Consider the following 18,795-nt stretch of genomic DNA (forward strand, 5'->3'; position numbering starts at 1 on the left):
TAAGATCAATGTCATTCTTATCGAAAGCGGTGGGAGGTATAATAGCATGAATTACGTTTACAGTCTACTGACAGCCTTACACCGCGTATGTCGGACTACTTCTTGATTCGAGTAAAGCTGCAGGACGACACGTCTGTAGACTTCGGAAATACCAGTCCACGGGATTCGGAGTCCGGAATTTATTTGTCTTTTGTATTAATTTTTGTATGGCTGCCATACAGGAATCGGTGAACGGCTTTGCCAATCTACAACTGCATGACATGTAGAACATGTTGGCCCGGTCGCCCACTCGCAGATCCATGTCTAGATTTGTATCGTTGCGTTGTGTAGTCATCAACGAAAGCGATCGCTTTGAGCCACCGTATTGCACCTTTGGTTGGGATTACACACCAAGCCACACGACAAGGCACGAAAACCATAGAGAGCTGATATCGTCTCATAATTCACAGGCACAGCATCGAAAAAGCCACCCTTCCCGTCGGCCGAGAATGTTTAGATGTACCTATCGTGACTTATCAAAAGCCCGTTCTCAAGATTAGGACATGCTTGCAGATCTCGATTTGTCTCCGCCGTCAACAATCAGGTCTCCTGAGACGCGAGCAGGACAACGAGGTACAGACTGTACTGTGGTACAGTAAACGCCTGGGGGCAGGACACCAGCCTATCCACGTTCTGAGCAGCTCCGCCGCAAATTGTGCAGCTCAAAAGCAAATGAATCACAGTAGCAAACATCTATTACATATTAACTTCACACGATTTTAGGTGGCGAAGCATCAGGAATAAGAGGCCCCGCCGCTGCACTAACATGGTTGAAAAGATAGACTGGTAATCGTGTACGATTACGCTGCTTTGCATTTATGCAGATTTCGTTCCTGTCAGGAAGGAAGTTCCTGTGCCAGGAGCATTGGTGAATTACCAACATGTACTTGTACCTGTACGCAGCTTCGTCCTGCAACAGGATCGCATTGCAGCTCTTTCCGGCAGATAGACGCTCTTGTTTGCCGTTTTGCCATGAAGTTTTTGTTTCTTGTCGTTCCAAGCAAAATGCGTCAACCCCACGTGTTTGCCAAGCCTCAACGAGTGCCGCCTGCCATGTCTCTCCGTATGTCCCGTCAGCCACGGGCTCCGATAAACAAAACATGGGCTTGGACCAAGCCTTGGCACCTCAAGTCGGATCGAACGGAGACGAGAAAACGGCCCGGATTACGCGGGAACTCGTACGAACGAGTGGCTTTTACAGGCAACAGAAGGAGGAGGAGCTGTGGCACAGCCCGGAGAAAACGCTAGCCGGGGAGCTTTCGGTTTTCGCGGCGTCCGTCCAATTCGACAGGCGTCTCACTCGGCAAATTGCCGCTCCAAGTTCACAAGTTCATCCATCCACTGGACGCGCTAGACTTCTCATTCTAGCCCCAGAGACTACAATGCGGCATCGACAATACGCAACATTAGCTACGGTCGTGGTTTGGGTGGTCACGCTAGCATTCGTCACGGCAGCTAAGAACGATACGACGGCAGGTACAACGTACCCGACCAAGTCTGGCATCAAAATCTGGGTCGACCCTGCAACGCCCGATGACCGACAAACGTACACCAGTTCACGTGGCAGAAAATGGGACCTGGTCATGAGCGACGAGTTCAACACTCCCAACCGTAGCTTCCGACCTGGTGACGACCATATCTGGACGTCGCTGGAGAAACCCGATGGTGTCAACGGTGCACTCGAGTTGTATTCACATAACATGACCTCAACGAAGTGTGACGACGACGGAACATGCTACTTCTACATTAAGGCTGTCGACGAATTGAACGTGATTCATGTGTACAACATGTACACGCACCCTCCGGGATACGTCGATGCTTACTTCTTCTACCGTGCAGCAATGGTCCAGTCTTGGAACAAATTCTGCTACCAAGGTGGCATGATCGAAACGCGCGTACAGCTCCCGGGTGTCGTCACTCCCGAGTCTGGTAATCCCGACCTTGCCAAGGGGAAGAACTCGAAGGTTGAGGCGACGAAATTCTACCCGACCTGGCCCGGTATCTGGATGATGGGGAACCTCGGTCGTGCCATTTTCTCGGCCTCAACGAACCGCATGTGGCCGTTCTCATACGATAAGTGTGAGCCTGATCTGTTTGACCCGAGTTACCAACGTATCAGTGCGTGTAATGACAACCCCGGCTACGGATTGAACCCGAACCAAGGCCGTGGCGCTCCTGAGATTGACGTGCTGGAAGGCGGTGCTACTCTTGTGTCTTCGTCGCTTCAAATTGGACCTGGTATGCCGGATGAATACCGTATCATCGGTGTTAACTACTCATCGGGAGACAGTTCGTCCTGTATCTACGCCGGTACTTGTATGAGTCCCGGCGCGAACTACGTTGACGTCCCGACAGCGTACTACAAGAAGGAACGCGGACACAAGTCATGGTACCAGGGTCTGCGTTACTCAGCCAACAACTACTGCCAGCAGGACGCCGACGCGAAGCAATCGTACAGCACAATTGCTGCGTCCGTGAAATCTGGCATCACTGAGAACTCATGCTCGGTGGATATTTGCCCTGCCTCGAACGATGTCAACGGCGATTTGAGCTTGATTGACAGCAAGGGCGAGGATCACTGGGGTATCAACACAAACGGTACCTGTTTCCCGCTGTTCAACGTGTACACCGGTGCCTACTTGTGTGACCCCGACAACACATTTTACAAGTGTGCGAAGCCACGAAATGAATCTACTACGCCCAAGTCGAACGCCATGAGCCAATTCAACTATCAGATGGACGCCATCTCGGCCAATTGGCCAGTGCACCTCGGCGCGTACATGGACTTTGTGACGTACCAGCTCGAGTGGGTCACCGGTAAGAACGGCTACGTGCGATGGAACCTCATGGGTAGCCCGCTGTTTGAAGTGCCGTCCAAGTCTATCTGGGATATCCCACAGAACTCGAACAAGACTAATCCGACCAAGGCGATGCTGGAGGAACCGATGTACCTTATCTTCAACGTCGCGTTGTCGAGTTCGTGGGGTGCCACGCCTCCCAACCCGGGCAAGGCATGCCGCGGTGACGGCTCTGATAAAGTGGCTAATAAGATCTGTGACGCCTTCCCGTTGTACCTGAAGATCGACTACATCCGTCTGTACCAGGACTTGGCAGACGACCTGGAAGAAGACAACTACATGCACGTTGGCTGTGATCCAGATACTCACCCTACCAAGAAGTGGATCGACGCTCATATCGATGAGTACGAGGATGACGACAATAAACACAAAGTGGTTGCTGGCAAGGCGTTCTGTACCGTGAATGATGACTGCACGATTGGAGGCAGCTTGGGTAAGACACTGCTAAAGACTGGCAAGTGTGTGAAGGGACGATGCCAGTGCACGTACTCGTCGTCGTGGGGCGGTCCGCGCTGTACGACGGCCGTCTCGGGATCCTCCTCGACCACTGTTGCCAGCAAGTCCGTCAGTACCAACTCGTACGGCCCCCCGTTCGGCATGTCGATTGGTATCGCAGCCATCATCGTGTTCCTGAGTTTCGTGTCCGTCATGTGGTCGTCCATGAAAGAGAAGAAGGCAGCAGCTCTGCTTAAAAAGCAGGGTAAGATTGCTGCAGACCTGAGCTACCGCGGCAACGAAGCACAGGTCAAATTTGACGCCGAGCGGCAATCGCACGGCAATGGAAGCGATCCTCGTCAGAGACCGAGGGACAACTACAGCCAAAATTTCGTCTAACTCTCGAATGAATTACCTAACTATCAACTAAATCAAGTGACTTCAAGAACTGCTATAGAGCAGCGTTACCAAGCGTGAGTCCTGCTTGGACATGACTCATTTGTGGCAAATACCATTGAAAGTAGTGACTACAGAATATGACGACCGACCATTTCAGACAACGGCTTTGTCATGCAGCGGTCACTTGAAGCGAACGACATTCCGACGTTCATCTACTTCGAAGTAGTTAACGTTGCTCGAGCAGACGGACGACACGAACAAAGTTCTATGGATAAAGTGGCAATTAACAAAGCAATATCAAGAGTTGACGCCACGTTTCGAAAGGGAACCATTGTGAGGAAGCGCGGGTAGACCTGGGCACAGTTGGCAAACTTCGATTCAACATTGCGCTGCTACGAGGTATTACTGGAACGTGCAAGGCACGGAAGCACAAGAAGCACGACGCGCAAAGGAAGGAATCCGAAGCGTAAGTCGGTGAGGACGATTTGTGTTGTCCTGTTCACACCGTGCAGTATTGGGCGAGGAGAGGCGGGACTTGGTATTTTGAAGTTGGATAAGCGAACACCACACAACTGGAGGAACATTTCAACTAGCGTTGCTCCTGCTGAGCTGGTGCAAGTTTGGCCGAGCTTACCGCACTCACCTGGGTTAGGACAGGTGTGCTTTCACCAGTTCCTCCCTCACTAACGTGTTGCTTTGCTTCTGAAGCGCAGCGGCATTTGGGGACGAACAAATCGCAGATTTGATCATGGCCATCGCCAAAGCCTTCCTGATAATCATCCGGGGGCAGCGACAGGCAACGGATTACGAACAGTACTGGGCTCCTCAACTCGGATAGTCTCTGGTCATCAGACTGGTGGGTGCTTTGGTGGCCCACAGTCGAAGTGGGAAGACCCGAAGGCAGCGATTCCGTCCTCGCCTCGGCTGTTCCACTCGATCAGACTCGACGGAAGATTGCACATGTATCGACATGTCGTGTGCAATTCAAACCACTCGGTTACAGTATGTCGAGCATAGCCAGCGGCTAATGGAGTCCTCTGAGGACAGATGCCCACCTGAGCAGGCCTGCAAAGTCCAAGGTTTTTGCCCTGCTCAGGATGAGTCGGTACAGTTCAGCCCAACTGGTTCTCCACATAAGAAAGTAGCGGATAAACCTCACAGGTAGACTCAATGTTTCAGCGGCTTATGCTATGGGGTCTCGCCGTTGCTTTTGTGGTCACAGCAACGTCGGTCTCAGCTAAGAATGCAACGACAGCAAGCACGACGTTCCCCACCAAGTCGGGCATCCGAACGTGGGTCGATCCCGAGACGCCTGATGACCGTCAGACGTACAAGAGTTCGCGTGGACGGACGTGGGACTTGGTCATGAGCGACGAGTTCAACACTCCCAACCGTAGCTTTCGACCGGGTGATGACCACATTTGGACGTCTCTAGAGAAACCCGATGGTGTCAACGGTGCGCTCGAGTTGTATTCACATAACATGACGTCTACAATGTGCGACGACGACGGAACATGTTACTTCTACATTAAGGCTGTCGACGAATTGAACGTGATTCATGTGTACAACATGTACACGCACCCTCCAGGCTACGTGGACGCCTACTTCTTCTACCGAGCAGCGATGGTCCAGTCCTGGAACAAATTCTGCTTCCAAGGTGGCATGCTCGAGGTGCGTGCACAGCTTCCAGGAGCTGTTTCTGAGGCGTCCGGAAACCCGGACCTGGCATTAGGCAAAAACGGCAAGGTGAAGACGACCAAGTACTACCCGACGTGGCCCGGTATCTGGATGATGGGGAACCTTGGTCGAGCTATCTTTTCAGCGTCGACCAACCGAATGTGGCCGTTTTCCTACGATCGATGCGAGCCGGACGTTTTCAACCCAGACAACCAGCGCATCAGTGCGTGCGATGATAACCCGGGATACGGTCTCAATCCGAATCAAGGTCGTGGTGCGCCTGAGATCGATCTGCTCGAAGGAGGTGGTCTTGCAGTATCGTCTTCACTACAAATTGCCCCTGGTATGCCGGATGATTACCGTTTGTTCCCTGTGGACACGTCTACTGGAGACAACTTGTACTGCGTTTACGGTTATAGCTGCACCACACCAGGTGCCAATTACATTGACGTCCCGACTGCATTCTACAAGAAGGAACGTGGTCACAAATCGTGGTATCAAGGACTTCGCTATGCTTCGAACAACTTTTGTCAGCAAGATGCCGATGCCAAGCAGAACTACGCCTCGGTGGCTGCGTCTCTCAAAAAGGGGATTACTGAAAACTCTTGTACAGCAGCTACCTGTCCAGCTTCGGGAGATGTGAACGCCGACATCGGGTTGATCGACGACAAGGGCGAGAACCACTGGGGGATCAACACGAACGGCACGTGTTATCCGCTTGTCAATTCCTATATGGGTGCGTACTTGTGCGACCCCGACAACACGTTCTCCAAGTGTGCCCAGCCTCGTAACGAGAGCACGCCCAAGTCGAACGCCATGAGTTCGTTCAACTATCAAATGGATGCTATTTCATCGAATTGGCCCGTACACCTCGGTGCGTACACTGACTACGTTGAATACCAGATCGAGTGGGTGACCGGTAAAAACGGCTACGTACGTTGGATGCTCCAGGGCAGTCCGCTGTTCGAAGTCACGACGGACGCGTTCTCCAATGTACCACAGAACTCGAACAAGACCAATCCACAGAAGGTGATGCTGGAAGAGCCTATGTCCCTTATTCTCAATGTCGCGCTGTCAAGTTCGTGGGGTGCTACACCCCCGAATGCCGGCAAAGAATGCCGCGGTGACGGCACCGACGAAGAGACGAACCGGATCTGTGACTCGTTCCCAATGTACCTTAAGATCGACTACATGCGACTGTACCAGGACTTGGGTGATGACCTTGACAAAGACAACTACATGCAAGTCGGTTGTGATCCTAAGAGCCACCCGACCAAGCAGTGGATAGATGCACATATCGACGAGTATGAAGACGACGACAATCGCCACAAAGACGTGGCCGGGAAGGCATTCTGCACTGTCGACGATGACTGTACGATTGGTGGGAATCTCGGTAAAACCGCCTTGAAGACGGGCAAGTGTGTCAAGAGGAGATGTCAGTGCACCTACGCGTCGTCGTGGGGAGGACCGCGATGTACAACGGCCATCTCGAGCTCTACAAGCTCAAGCTCGAGTTCTGTGTCCAAGAGCTCCTATGGTCCTCCCATGGGACTCTCGATCGGCTTGGCGGCTGTTATTATGTTCTTGTCTTTGATCTCTGTGTATTGGTCGATTTTCATTGTGGTGAAACCCAAGACCGAGAAGAAGGTTGAAAACAGTGGCGACAACCGGGTGAAGACAACCTACATCAGCGAACAAGGTCAGCGGCGGCCAACAGATAACTACAGCCAAAACTTCGTCTAAGCACTGGTAACGTTGAATTGAACAAGCTATGACAATTCTTTCAGTTATCTAAACGAAATTCTGACGATAATTGTCTTTCGACAGAGCAGCGAGATGTGAGCCGCGATTGCTGCTCGTTTCGCTGGTCGGGGCTGTCGACACGGGAGCAGCAACTTTACGCTCTGCCTCCAAGGCTGCCATTACGGCTTTGGTTTTCTTCGCGGTAGTGACGGACCCCACGTGAACCATGGCCATTGTCATCAATATAATCACACTAGCGACGGCAATTGCGGCCTCAATCGGCGGACCGAACGTCCTGCTCATCAAACCAGCTGAACTCGACCCGGAGACGGCCGTAGTGCAGCGAGGACCACCCCACGAATGGTACAAACATTCACAGCGTTGCTTAACACATTTGCCCGTCTTTAAAGCTGTTCTGGAAAGGGTACCGCCGATGGTACAGTCGTCACTAGTCTTGCAAAACGCCTTGCCTGCAACCTCCTCCCACTTGTTGTCGTCGTCTTCGTATTCGTCGATATGCGCATCAATCCACTCCTTCGTCGGGTGACTGGCCGGGTCACAACCAACTTGCATGTAGTTGTCCGGTTCGAGGTCATCTCCAAGATCCTGGTAGAGTCGAATGTAGTCGATGGGAAAGAGTCACAAATGACGTTCGTCGTGGGGTCTTTGCCGTCGCCGCGACATTCCTGGCCCGGGTTTGGAGGTGTCGTACCCCATGAACTCGACAAAGCCACGTTGAAAATCACATACAAGGGCTCCTCAATCATGATCTTCTTCGGGTTGGTCTTGTTCGCGTTCTGCGGCACGTTGACGACCGATTCAGTCGTGACTTCAAAGAGAGGCTCTCCATGTAGCAACCATCGAACGTAGCCATTCTCACCGGTTACCCACTCCACTTGGTAGTCATAGAAACCTGTATACGCACCGAAATGGATCGGCCAATTGGAGGAGATAGCGTCCATCTGATAGTTAAACGAACTCATGGCATTCGACTTGGGCGTCGTGCTCTCGTTACGAGGACTTGCGCACTTGGAGAACGTGTTGTCCGGGTCACACAAGTACGAGCCCATGTAGGAATTCATGAGTGGATAGCACGTGCCGTTAGAGTTAATACCCCAGTGGTTCTTTCCTCCATCGATCACGCTTAAGTCAGCGTTGACATCTCCAGATGCTGGACAAGTGTCGACTGAGCACGTGTTCTCCGTAATGCCTTTCTTAACCGACGCAGCGACCGTGTCATAGTCTTGTTTTTCCTCTGCATTCTGGTCACAGTAATTATTCGCAGCATAGCGAAGACCTTGATACCACGACTTGTGGCCACGTTCTTGCTGGTAGTATGATGTCGGGACGTCAATGTAGTTGGCACCAGGTGTCAAACAGTTGTAGCTGTACAAACAGTAGCTGAAGTCACCAGTTGACGTGTCAACGGGAAAGAGACGATAGTCGTCCGGCATACCTGGGGCGATCTGTAGAGAAGACGAGATGGCTAAACCACCACCTTCCAGAACATCGATCTCCGGTGCACCGCGACCTTGGTTCGGGTTGAGACCGTATCCTGGATTGTCGTCGCAGGCGCTGATACGTTGGAAAGTTGGATCAAAGACGTCGGCGTCGCATTCGTTGTACGAATAGGGCCACATTCGGTTGGTCGATGCCGAGAAAATGGCGCGTCCAAGGTTACCCAGCATCCAAATACCGGGCCATGTCGGGTAATACTTAGTGTTTTGGACTTTGCCGTTCTCTCCTAGAGCGACATCGGGGTTCCCTGACTCCGGATCAGTCACCCCGGGTAGTTGAGCTCGTACTTCCAACATACCGCCTTGGTAACAGAATTTATTCCACGACTGTACCATTGCACCACGATACCAGAAGTAGACATCTTGGAAGCTCGGGGGATGCGTGTACATGTTGTAGACATGGATGACGTTTACTTCGTCGATGGTCTCAATGTAGAAGTAGCAGGTGCCGTCGTCGTCGCATTTAGTCGAAGTCATGTTATGGGAGTAAAGCTCGAGTGCGCCGTTGACACCGTCGGGTTTCTCGAGAGAAGTCCACATGTGATCGTCACCGGGTCGGAAACTGCGGTTAGCCACATTGAACTCGTCGCTCATGACGAGATCCCATCGCCGACCGCGAGAGCTGGTGTACACGTATTTGTCCTTGGGTGTGTCGGGGTCGACCCAAGGTAGGAGACCCGACTTGGTGGGGTACGTCAAGGTGTTGTTCTCGGCCGTAACGAATACAAGCGAGGCTATCCACCAGAGTGCCAAGACTGACACTGTAACGTAGTGGACGTGTTGCATTCGGGATTAAACTGAAGCTGATTTATCTGGGCTTTCGAGTGAGAGGTAGAGAATTCAGGAATGACCCAACAATCGATCTCGACAGTTTTCGGTGTTAAACGCGACTTCTGTTCAATTCAAACTGCTGTTCTCTTTGCGTGCTTGGAGTTTATGCTCGACATGCCAACGGTGAGCTTGTCATCAACAGAAAAGTGAGTCCCCATCTTTAAACAACTTGGAGTTTGTAGGGAAGCGAGATACTTTGTTTCGAGATGGATTTTTTTCGCGGATTGAGCCAGCTGATTACACTCATTGATGACGTTTCGATTAAAAGTTATTAATTGTCGGGTCTGCTGTATGACACACATTGTTGCATTGTTTGGCTGGAAATAGTCGTACGCTCGGGCGATTTGAGTTTTGGCTCGATCAGCTGAAGTGAGCAGATTTTAACGCGGGTGACAGTGGCGTAGGCGGATTATCCTTCCCTGAACGGACTACATCATTAGATGAACCACTTGCAATCACGATACGGACGTGACCTTTATGTTTTTTTAACATGGACTTACTTTCTTTGTCTACAAAAGCCTTATATACATCTAGGCGCGAACAATGTCTTTAGTAAACTGTTTTTTTTTTTTACTGGAAAGCCTGCAATATATTTTATATATGTTCTAATATGGACGCGATGTCAACATCTTGTGTGTTATACTCATGGCTTCAATGGGGTTCTTTGGCATACCCCGAGAAAAGTAAAATCCATGTTGTGTTCCCAGCACTTCAAAACAAACCGCGAAGCCAAAATGGTCTGCTACACTACCAACCGTTTGATGCCGACGCATACCCGCTTCAGCCAGAGAAATGGAATGTAAGTCGAAGTATGGTCGGAATTTATCCGGCTAACTACTTCGAAGTATGCATCTGCTAGAAATAGTGCGTTCTATTTTCTTTCCTTTTTTTTTTTTTTATAGAATGCAGTCCTTTATACCTTCGTGCAACATAATATTTTCGTACCTAAACAAGACATCCAAGTACGTTTATCCGCTTCAAGTCAAGCACCAAGCACCAAGATGGCCGACTCAGTAGGACCGTCCTCCATCCCTCCGTCCATCGACCCCAGCGTCTTCGCCGCGTTGCCGCTTGACATCCAAGAGGAGCTCCTCTCCCTACACAACACCAGCGATGCCACTGCGCCATTAACGCGCTCCTTCTCCGGTCCAGACGAGGTTCAGGACGCCTGGACCTGTCGCGTCTGCACGTTCCTCAACCACCCGGAGCTCGCGGAGTGCGAAATGTGCGGTACCCTATGCATAGCTCTGGAATCCGGTCTTGATGGTCTACAGGACGCAGGATCTCCAGGATCACAGTCAGAGTCGAGACTAGGACGTACACTACGCAAACTCCGCGTGCCCCCTACACCCGCCACCGTCAGCTTCTCGCAGAAGAGAGAACCTACCGCTGAAGATCTTCTAGTGGCAGCTACAAGCAAGTTTCAATCCGTTAAAGAATCGTGGAAAGGACGACGATCTAGGACCAATTCTACAGTGCAGGACAAGAACGGTCCTGCAGGATTTCCGTCGCTGCAGTCCATGAGAGAACTCACAGAGCTGCAGAAAGATCTGACACAGAAAGTTTCAGCAGGAGACGAGTGGTTTGAGGCCGCTTTGGAGAGATTGTGGAGAGCTGTGGGCGGCAGGACGCAGGACGAGAAATATGACAGACAAGACGTGGACTGGGTGAAGCTGGGGTTCCAGAATGCCAGTCCCGAGACGGACTTTAGAGGAGGAGGCGTGCTGGCTATGAAGTGTCTGTTGTACGCATTTGAAGCGCATCCGATGGAGATGAGGGCGATTCATTACGAGCAGATGCCGGACTCGCAGGACGGGAAACACAAGAAGAGATGGTACCCGGTCTGTGTTGCTGGTATCAACTTGACGTGTTTGTTGGCGGGGTTATTGCAACTTGGAGACGGGAGATTTGCAGACAAGAAGGAGACATTCTGGCAGCTTTTTGAAGAGCCTGCTGCGTTCTATGAACTCTTCTTCTTGGGTGAGTGCAATGCAATGAAACGTGGTAAAAATGCGCTAAGTTTTGACGTTGTGATTAGCTTTTATGAAGATGGACGCGATCTGGCATCGCCTTAACGCGACGTATATGGAGTTTGGAGGTGCGGAGCGATGATATAAATTCTATTAGGGTGTTACTGATATCGATTGTGTTGTATGTAGTGGTGCTCAAGGTGACGCGCAAGTCAGTCGTTTTTATGCTGGAGCAGGCTCCAGCCACGTTGATGGATTTGCGTGAAGCGAGCGATCAAGCGTTTTTGGACCGGTTTGTCGTAAGTCTCTCGACCCGTTCTCTCGCTGATTGGGAAGGTGGTGAATGTCCCGATCCGAACAATTCGCTGGAGACGGAAGACGCTCTAGTGATAGCAAAGACGCGTGCCGCTCCCAAATCGGCACCTACCACCACAGGCAACGCGTTTTGGCCTCTACGTTAAGATTCGTTTGCTAACACGAGCTTGATATCTATTAAGCTCTTGCGTTTTGTCAGCTTTTTGTGTATATTTACAGGACAAGTCACCACCCAACTGTATTTTTGGAGATTCGTGCCGAAATTGGGCATTTACAATATGACATCGAGTGTAGCTCGAGGAGGAGGACCAACGAGCGAACATGTTGCTCATACTGGAAGTGAATCAGTTATTAGAGAAGGCTGCGCAGTTCAAACATTGGAGCCTAGATGGTCATGGATCGACAGAGCCATAGCTGTTATTAGGAGGGGTCGACAGCAAGGTGTAACCAAGTTTCGATGTAGAGAGACCAGTGCGGTGGCTGCAGTTATCGGACGTTGTGTGCTGGCTCCGCTACTATTGGTCTTCATTTTCGGAGCTACAGGCTACTTGTCAACCGCCAAGTTCTTTATCGGACCGGAAGACAGCTACTTCGCCTACAGTCAGCTGGACTCAGTCATGCATGGAGGGTGTTCTGGATGCGTCTGCTCCTGTCGAAAGGTGCTCATTCAGCTCAGCGCCTTTGGATCTGACGCTATAATGAGCAAACCGGCGTATGAAGACCTACAAGCCATGGCTACTGAGGCTGAGGCGGCTGGAGATTACAGTCGACTCACACCTGAAGCTCTTGCGCTTGCCGATCAACTAGATGCTAACGGAGCTGTGTGCTCGACGGGAATGAATGACTGGGGCACGCCGAATATTGTTCTGTCGGACGAACCAGAAGGAGTATTGAAGGTTATCACCACGCTCAGACTCTCTGTGTCGCCGCAGATGCTACGCGAACTACAAGTGGCTGTCGAACGGAAAGAAAAGTGTATTTCGCGCTGGAATATCGGTATCCTGCTACGACTTTTTAAGTTCCAGAACGTCAAGAACAGCCTCGACTATTCGTCTGTGCCTGTAGCAGACATCAACACGTTCCCGCACTACACAGACTGCCGTCCTGATATTCCAAATGAAGGGATTGTCGGAGAAAAACTTGCGATGGAAACCAATGGAGAAGACGTGCTGGTTGTCGTTCCAGATATCCTTAAACTGTTCCCGTACCAGTTTTCAACTAGTTTACCCAAGATTTCCAGGTATATCCCCGCCAAGGACACAATTTATGGTGCCAATAATGTCACGCAGCCGTTGTTCAAGGGATACTATGCTGGATGCAGAGTTCGCGTCGTGAATGTGACAGGAGTGTATGTGGAAGACACTTGCACTCTATTGAAGCACTGGCGATCGTATGGACTGATGTTACAGACCCCGGATGATCTACCGGTGTGCTCTACTGGCGATGTGTGCATCCACAACCAGTATAACTCGCAATGGGAGTACACGAACGACGTAAACCCGACGGATTCTACGCGTCTGGACCAATTCCTTAGTGTTTTCCGTAGTCGATACGCTGATACCGTGGACTTGAGTGTTTTACCAGGTGTGGTTGTGATACAGATCCTCTTTATGGGGATCGTAAGTCTGTACCAAGTGATGTCGCACCATCGCTCAGTGCTGTTGACTCAAATATGGGCATATCGATGCCAGAACGGCAGGATGCAGCCTATTTACCTCGCACAGATCACATACCACCTCGCGTTTAACTCGAATTTGTACTATCTTGGACTCTCCACTGGAACACTATCCATGGCTTCAGTACTGAATCTAACGTTAAGTTTCTTTGCATTTAACTATTCTTTTATCAATCTCATCCGAGCTCGCTCAGGTGACCAAGTATTGGACCGACATTTTCGTATTCCATGGGAAATTTTACAGCTAACCAGCATGATATGCACGTTCGCAGTGCTTTCGTCTCTTCGACTTACATCGCTAGCGTTTATTGGAGAATTTAATGGCGAACTCTTGCGTCGGACTTCAGCTCGAGGTGCAAGATACTGTGGACTCAAAGACTCATGCTACGTGTTCACAGTGAATCTTGTGTTCGTGGTCGCTGGGATAAGTTTTGCCATGGGTTTCGTAGCGAGCATAGGAGGTAGGCGGGAGAAACAAGCTAGGGGGACGAGTACATCTCCACGACCGTCGTCCTGGCTTCGGGTTTTCAGTAGCAAGAAGGTGGGCCCAACCGTCCTGAATTTGCAACAGCAGAAGCTCACGACGTTCGAGGAAAACTGTCTTGGTGGCCAATTTATCAGATTGTTCTACGACTGCGAAGATTTTGCTTATACTACGTTCCGAGGCAAGCGCTGCACTTCAGTGGAGGCAATATTGCTTACTGGGTATCTGTTCTATGGTCAGCACTTGTATCAGGCAACATCCGTCTTGATGCTGCTTGTGGCGCGAGTCTTACCCAGGAAAGTCATTCGTACTTTTAACGTCCTTTTGATTCGGTGGCGGATTGATCCAAACGAAGGCGCACTCTCCCATGCGTTGTCTTGTACGTGGTACAATGCGAGCGCAGAGCGATTCAAAATTTCGGAGGCCATACCTGTAGCTTAATCATTATTGCAGATCAAAACTTTCGCAGTTAATCAAAGTTTCGTAGTAAACGCGTGCTTGCACACTCGAGCTGAAGAATAAGACGAAACCGATGTGGAAAAGTTCAAATTAGTATGTAGAGCCCCAAATTACCATAAAGGCTTTGCATCCAAATGAGCTGCCGAGGCGAAAATATCCTTGAAATATTACTACTGTGATCGAATTGCAATACCCATTCCCGGTAGGCTAAAGGCTCCTTCCAGGTTTGTTTGTATTTCATTCTGCGAGCCGGATGATCATGAGGGTATCTACAGCAAACCTGTCATATTTGATATCGAAAGCTGAATCCATCGTGGCGCTAGTCTCGTTCGTGGCTGTCGAAGTTGTCCTTTGAGTTCTCGTTCTGCGGGCGAGGTATTAATATGCACGGTCAGCACTTTTACTCCGTGGTTCCATCCGGTCGAGGTGTCTTCAACGTGCGCTGGTCGAATCGATCAAGGTCTGATGGTCGCAACTTGCGACTCGTAAGTGCCTCATGCAGTACATGTATAGTCGATTACTGGATGAAGTACATCGATGGCACGACGCCGCGGGGGCGTTCCACCGTAGCATCCAAGACAGACTTCGTCGCGCAGAGTCGTCGCCATCTACAACGTAAATGTCTCGAATCTCGTGCGTCCAAATTCTGGACTCCAGAGCACGTGTGCATCAGTATTTTCTGCATTGGCGCAACTCGGACACTTCCCTTCATAGTCATAACGTGCTTTATTTCAAGACAAGAAAAATATTGCTTGCGAAGGATGAAATTTCAATGGTATAACTGTGTAAGTCGCTAGCGAGGCTTTTGGTTTGTTTTGCCGCAGACCACCGCAACAGCTCAATAGAGCTGCTTGCGAAGCTCTGTTTACTTGCCATTTTTACTGGCGTGTTTTGCGAAATAAGTTGTTTTCTAGCGCAAGTCTCCAGAGTCGCTAAAACTAACAGGAGCTTTTGAATGTGTCGAAGAATCCGTTACGTCGGAACGGCTAAGGTTACGCATTTTTAATCAATTAAGAAAAGTGGGACTTAGATTAAAATTCAAGTGGTCGAAGATCGCAGCTGGCCGATTTGCCGTGACGTTTGAAGCAAAGTTTGGAGTGTGGGTGTGGGTGCTGCAGGAGAATTCGACAACCGGCACCATGTTCAGACAGTAAAGCTGCAACACTAGCGCTCAATAGTAGCACCATGTATTCACAACGATTTAGTTGGGAATTTGGCCCACAAAATGCATTACAGTATTCAATGATACATTTGCTCTGCCACCTGCCTTCCTGTCGCGAGATTGTATGCCGCGCTTCTTCTGTTCGAAGCAGTTCGACGAACTTCGATTGGGATTGGCAGTGACAACTGTCAGTCGGTAATCTTTCCTCACAAAATAAAATCCAGCCAGTGTGACTCGCAATTTGAGTTTCAACATCTCGTCTGCCACTCTCGGTTGGTTGGAAACGCCAAGCTGTCCCAAGGTAACCTTGAAGGCTCACTTCGCCCAAACCGTACGGGTACACTTTGGTGTTGACAGCCTTGCCATTTGCAATGTTTGAAAACACTGAGGTCAATCCCGCCTGCCAGAGTTTCAGCTGTTTGGAAAAATGTCGCGTTAAACAGTTGTAGTGCAGATCAGCACTTCCATGCCGCACAGTCCCGAGCCTTCGTCATTCCACAATCCACCCTCTAGGTCACAAGGCGATCGGAGATAACCACTTAGCAGTCTACTGTTCAGTTCCCGATGCAGCTCGCGCGATACGCCATTGTGTGCAGTCTAGCCCTGTGGTGGACAGCCATCGTTGCGGCTACAAATGCCACGACGTACCCAACCAGATCGGGCATCAGAACGTGGGTCGATCCCGATACACCCGAGGACAGATACGTGTACACCAGTTCACGCGGCAGGAGATGGGACCTCGTCATGAGCGACGAGTTCAACGTCCCCAACCGCAGCTTCCGTGCCGGCGACGACCACATGTGGACGTCTCTCGAGAAACCCGACGGTGTCAACGGTGCGCTCGAGCTTTATTCTCACAACATGACCTCCACAAGATGCGATGACGACGGGACCTGCTACTTCTACATCAAGACTGTCGATGAAGTGAACGTCATCCATGTCTACAACATGTACACTCACCCTCCCAGTTTCGAGGATGTCTACTTTTGGTATCGTGGTGCAATGGTGCAGTCCTGGAACAAATTCTGTTACCAGGGTGGGATGCTTGAGGTGCGAGCACAACTACCAGGAGCTGTCACTGCAGAGTCCGGGAACCCCGACCGAGCACTTGGAGCGAGTGGTAAGGTCGCAAACAACAAGTTCTACCCCACATGGCCCGGTATTTGGATGCTGGGTAACCTCGGACGCGCCATTTTCTCGGCGTCGACCAACCGGATGTGGCCGTTCTCCTACAATCGCTGCGACGCCGATGTCTTTGATCCAACTTTCCAACGTATCAGCGCCTGCGACGACAATCCAGGATACGGTCTCAACCCGAACCAAGGTCGCGGTGCACCGGAGATCGATGTACTGGAAGGTGGTGGTTTAGCCATCTCGTCTTCTCTACAGATCGCACCTGGTATGCCTGAAGACTACCGTCTTTTCCCTGTGAACACTTCTACCGGAGACTTCAGCTACTGTTTGTACAGCTACAACTGCTTGACACCTGGTGCCAACTACATCGACGTCCCGACATCATACTACCAGCAAGAGCGTGGCCACAAGTCGTGGTATCAAGGACTTCGATATGGAGCCAATAACTACTGCAAGCAGAATGCAGAGGAGAAGCAGACGTACGAGACGGTTGCTGCCTCTATTAAGAAGGGAATCACAGAGAACACGTGCTCAGTGGACACGTGTCCTGCTTCGGGCGATGTCAACGCTGACCTGAGCTTGGTCGACGGCAAGGGGAAGAACCACTGGGGTATCAACACAAACGGCACGTGTTATCCGCTTATTAACTCGTACATGGGCTCCTACTTGTGTGACCCTGACAACACGTTCTCTAAGTGTGCGAAGCCTCGTAATGAGAGCACGACGCCAAAGTCGAACGCCATGAAGCCTTTCAACTACCAGATGGACGCTATCTCGTCCAATTGGCCCATTCACTTCGGTGCGTACACAGGATATCTGGACTACCAGGTGGAGTGGGTCACCGGTGAGAACGGATATGTACGATGGCAGCTCCATGGTGAGCCACTGTTTGAAGTCACAACCGAATCCATTGTGAGCGTGCCGCAGAACTCGAAGAAGACGAACCCGCAGAAGATCATGATTGAGGAGCCCTTGTACGTGATTTTCAACGTTGCTCTGTCCAGTTCGTGGGGTGCTACACCTCCGAATCCTGGTAAGGAATGCCGCGGCGACGGCAAGGATCCAGTCACCAACAAGATCTGTGACGCCTTCCCCATGTACATGAAGATCGACTACATCCGTCTGTACCAGGACTTGGGTGCTGATCTCGAAGCCGACAACTACATGCAAATTGGCTGTGACCCTGCCAGTCACCCGACGAAGGAGTGGATTGAAGGCCACATCGACGAGTATGAAGATGACGATAACAAGTGGGAGGAAGTCGCAGGCAAGGCGTTCTGCAAGACGAGCGACGACTGTACCATCGGTGGCACACTATCCAGAACAGCACTGAAGACGGGGAAATGCGTCAAGCAGCGCTGTGAGTGTTTGTACCATTCGTGGGGCGGTCCTCGCTGCACAACTGCCATCTCGGGATCGAGCTCTTCTGACACTGGTATGATGAGCAAGACGTACGGTCCTCCTATGGAGGCTTCCATCGCTCTGGCTGTAGTGGCTTGTCTTCTTTCGGCCACCTCCGTGTACATGGCGATTAAGAAATCTGCTAGACAATCTAAGGTCGCGATGGCTGCTTTGGATGCAGAACGCAAGGCTGCAGCAAACGCTGAGTCAGGCCCGGTGAGCGAAACGAGCAGCAACCGCGGCTCACACCTCGCGGCGGTGTCCAAAGACAACTACCGCCAGAACTTCGTGTAGATAATTGCCGTAACTTACATCGAAATCAATGTTATTCATGAGTTCAATGCCCAGTGGAGCTGAAGATAATACACAGCTCTGGTCATCCAAGTAAAAAAGCATAAAAAACGGCATAGCATTCTATACCAGCGCAGGTGAGGACTTATCCACTCCACGTCGAGACAATCCCAGGTCTTCCATGAAGCTCAGACATATCCGTCATCGTCTCCGCTAAATATGCAAACAAAGTCGACAGTATCATGGCGCTGAAGCCAGTCTTCCACCCTCGCCATAACTTGTTGCCCAGCTCTTCGTTCATCACGGATATCGTCACAATTTTACACTTTTGATGCCTGGGCGGCATCCTTAGATACACTCTTGATAAAGCTGGTTGAGATAAATTCCGTAGCAAACAGATACTCG

The 18,795-nt window shown here is 50.7% G+C and overlaps 6 protein-coding genes across 6 annotated transcripts; 5 read left to right on the top strand and 1 right to left on the bottom strand.

Moving 5' to 3' along the window:
* Positions 1-1,139: 1,139 nt before the first annotated feature.
* On the top strand, positions 1,140-3,731 carry PPTG_12466 (hypothetical protein; the record flags this gene model as incomplete). Its single annotated transcript, XM_008908502.1, has 1 exon — positions 1,140-3,731. One exon carries the CDS (start codon positions 1,140-1,142, stop codon positions 3,729-3,731), a length of 2,592 nt encoding a protein of 863 aa, XP_008906750.1.
* A 1,170-nt stretch (positions 3,732-4,901) lies between these two features.
* PPTG_12467 (hypothetical protein) lies at positions 4,902-7,193 on the top strand (the record flags this gene model as incomplete). The annotated part of the gene is made up of 1 exon (XM_008908503.1): positions 4,902-7,193. The coding sequence occupies one exon, from the start codon at positions 4,902-4,904 to the stop codon at positions 7,149-7,151; it is 2,250 nt and encodes a 749-aa protein (XP_008906751.1). The 3' UTR covers positions 7,152-7,193.
* A 6-nt stretch (positions 7,194-7,199) lies between these two features.
* PPTG_12468 (hypothetical protein) lies at positions 7,200-9,454 on the bottom strand (the record flags this gene model as incomplete). Its single annotated transcript, XM_008908504.1, has 2 exons — positions 7,200-7,757; positions 7,802-9,454. The coding sequence occupies 2 exons, from the start codon at positions 9,452-9,454 to the stop codon at positions 7,200-7,202; spliced, it is 2,211 nt and encodes a 736-aa protein (XP_008906752.1).
* Positions 9,455-10,500: 1,046 nt separating this feature from the next.
* PPTG_12469 (hypothetical protein) lies at positions 10,501-11,930 on the top strand (the record flags this gene model as incomplete). The annotated part of the gene is made up of 3 exons (XM_008908505.1): positions 10,501-11,479; positions 11,538-11,597; positions 11,659-11,930. 3 exons carry the CDS (start codon positions 10,501-10,503, stop codon positions 11,928-11,930), a joined length of 1,311 nt encoding a protein of 436 aa, XP_008906753.1.
* A 132-nt stretch (positions 11,931-12,062) lies between these two features.
* On the top strand, positions 12,063-14,384 carry PPTG_12470 (hypothetical protein; the record flags this gene model as incomplete). Its single annotated transcript, XM_008908506.1, has 1 exon — positions 12,063-14,384. The coding sequence occupies one exon, from the start codon at positions 12,063-12,065 to the stop codon at positions 14,382-14,384; it is 2,322 nt and encodes a 773-aa protein (XP_008906754.1).
* A 1,650-nt stretch (positions 14,385-16,034) lies between these two features.
* PPTG_12471 (hypothetical protein) lies at positions 16,035-18,446 on the top strand. Its single transcript, XM_008908507.1, has one exon. It carries the CDS (start codon positions 16,129-16,131, stop codon positions 18,391-18,393), a length of 2,265 nt encoding a protein of 754 aa, XP_008906755.1. The 5' UTR covers positions 16,035-16,128; the 3' UTR covers positions 18,394-18,446.
* Positions 18,447-18,795: the final 349 nt, after the last annotated feature.

This window comes from Phytophthora parasitica (genome assembly GCF_000247585.1).
Source record: "Phytophthora parasitica INRA-310 unplaced genomic scaffold supercont2.30, whole genome shotgun sequence".
Lineage (NCBI taxonomy): Eukaryota > Oomycota > Peronosporomycetes > Peronosporales > Peronosporaceae > Phytophthora > Phytophthora nicotianae.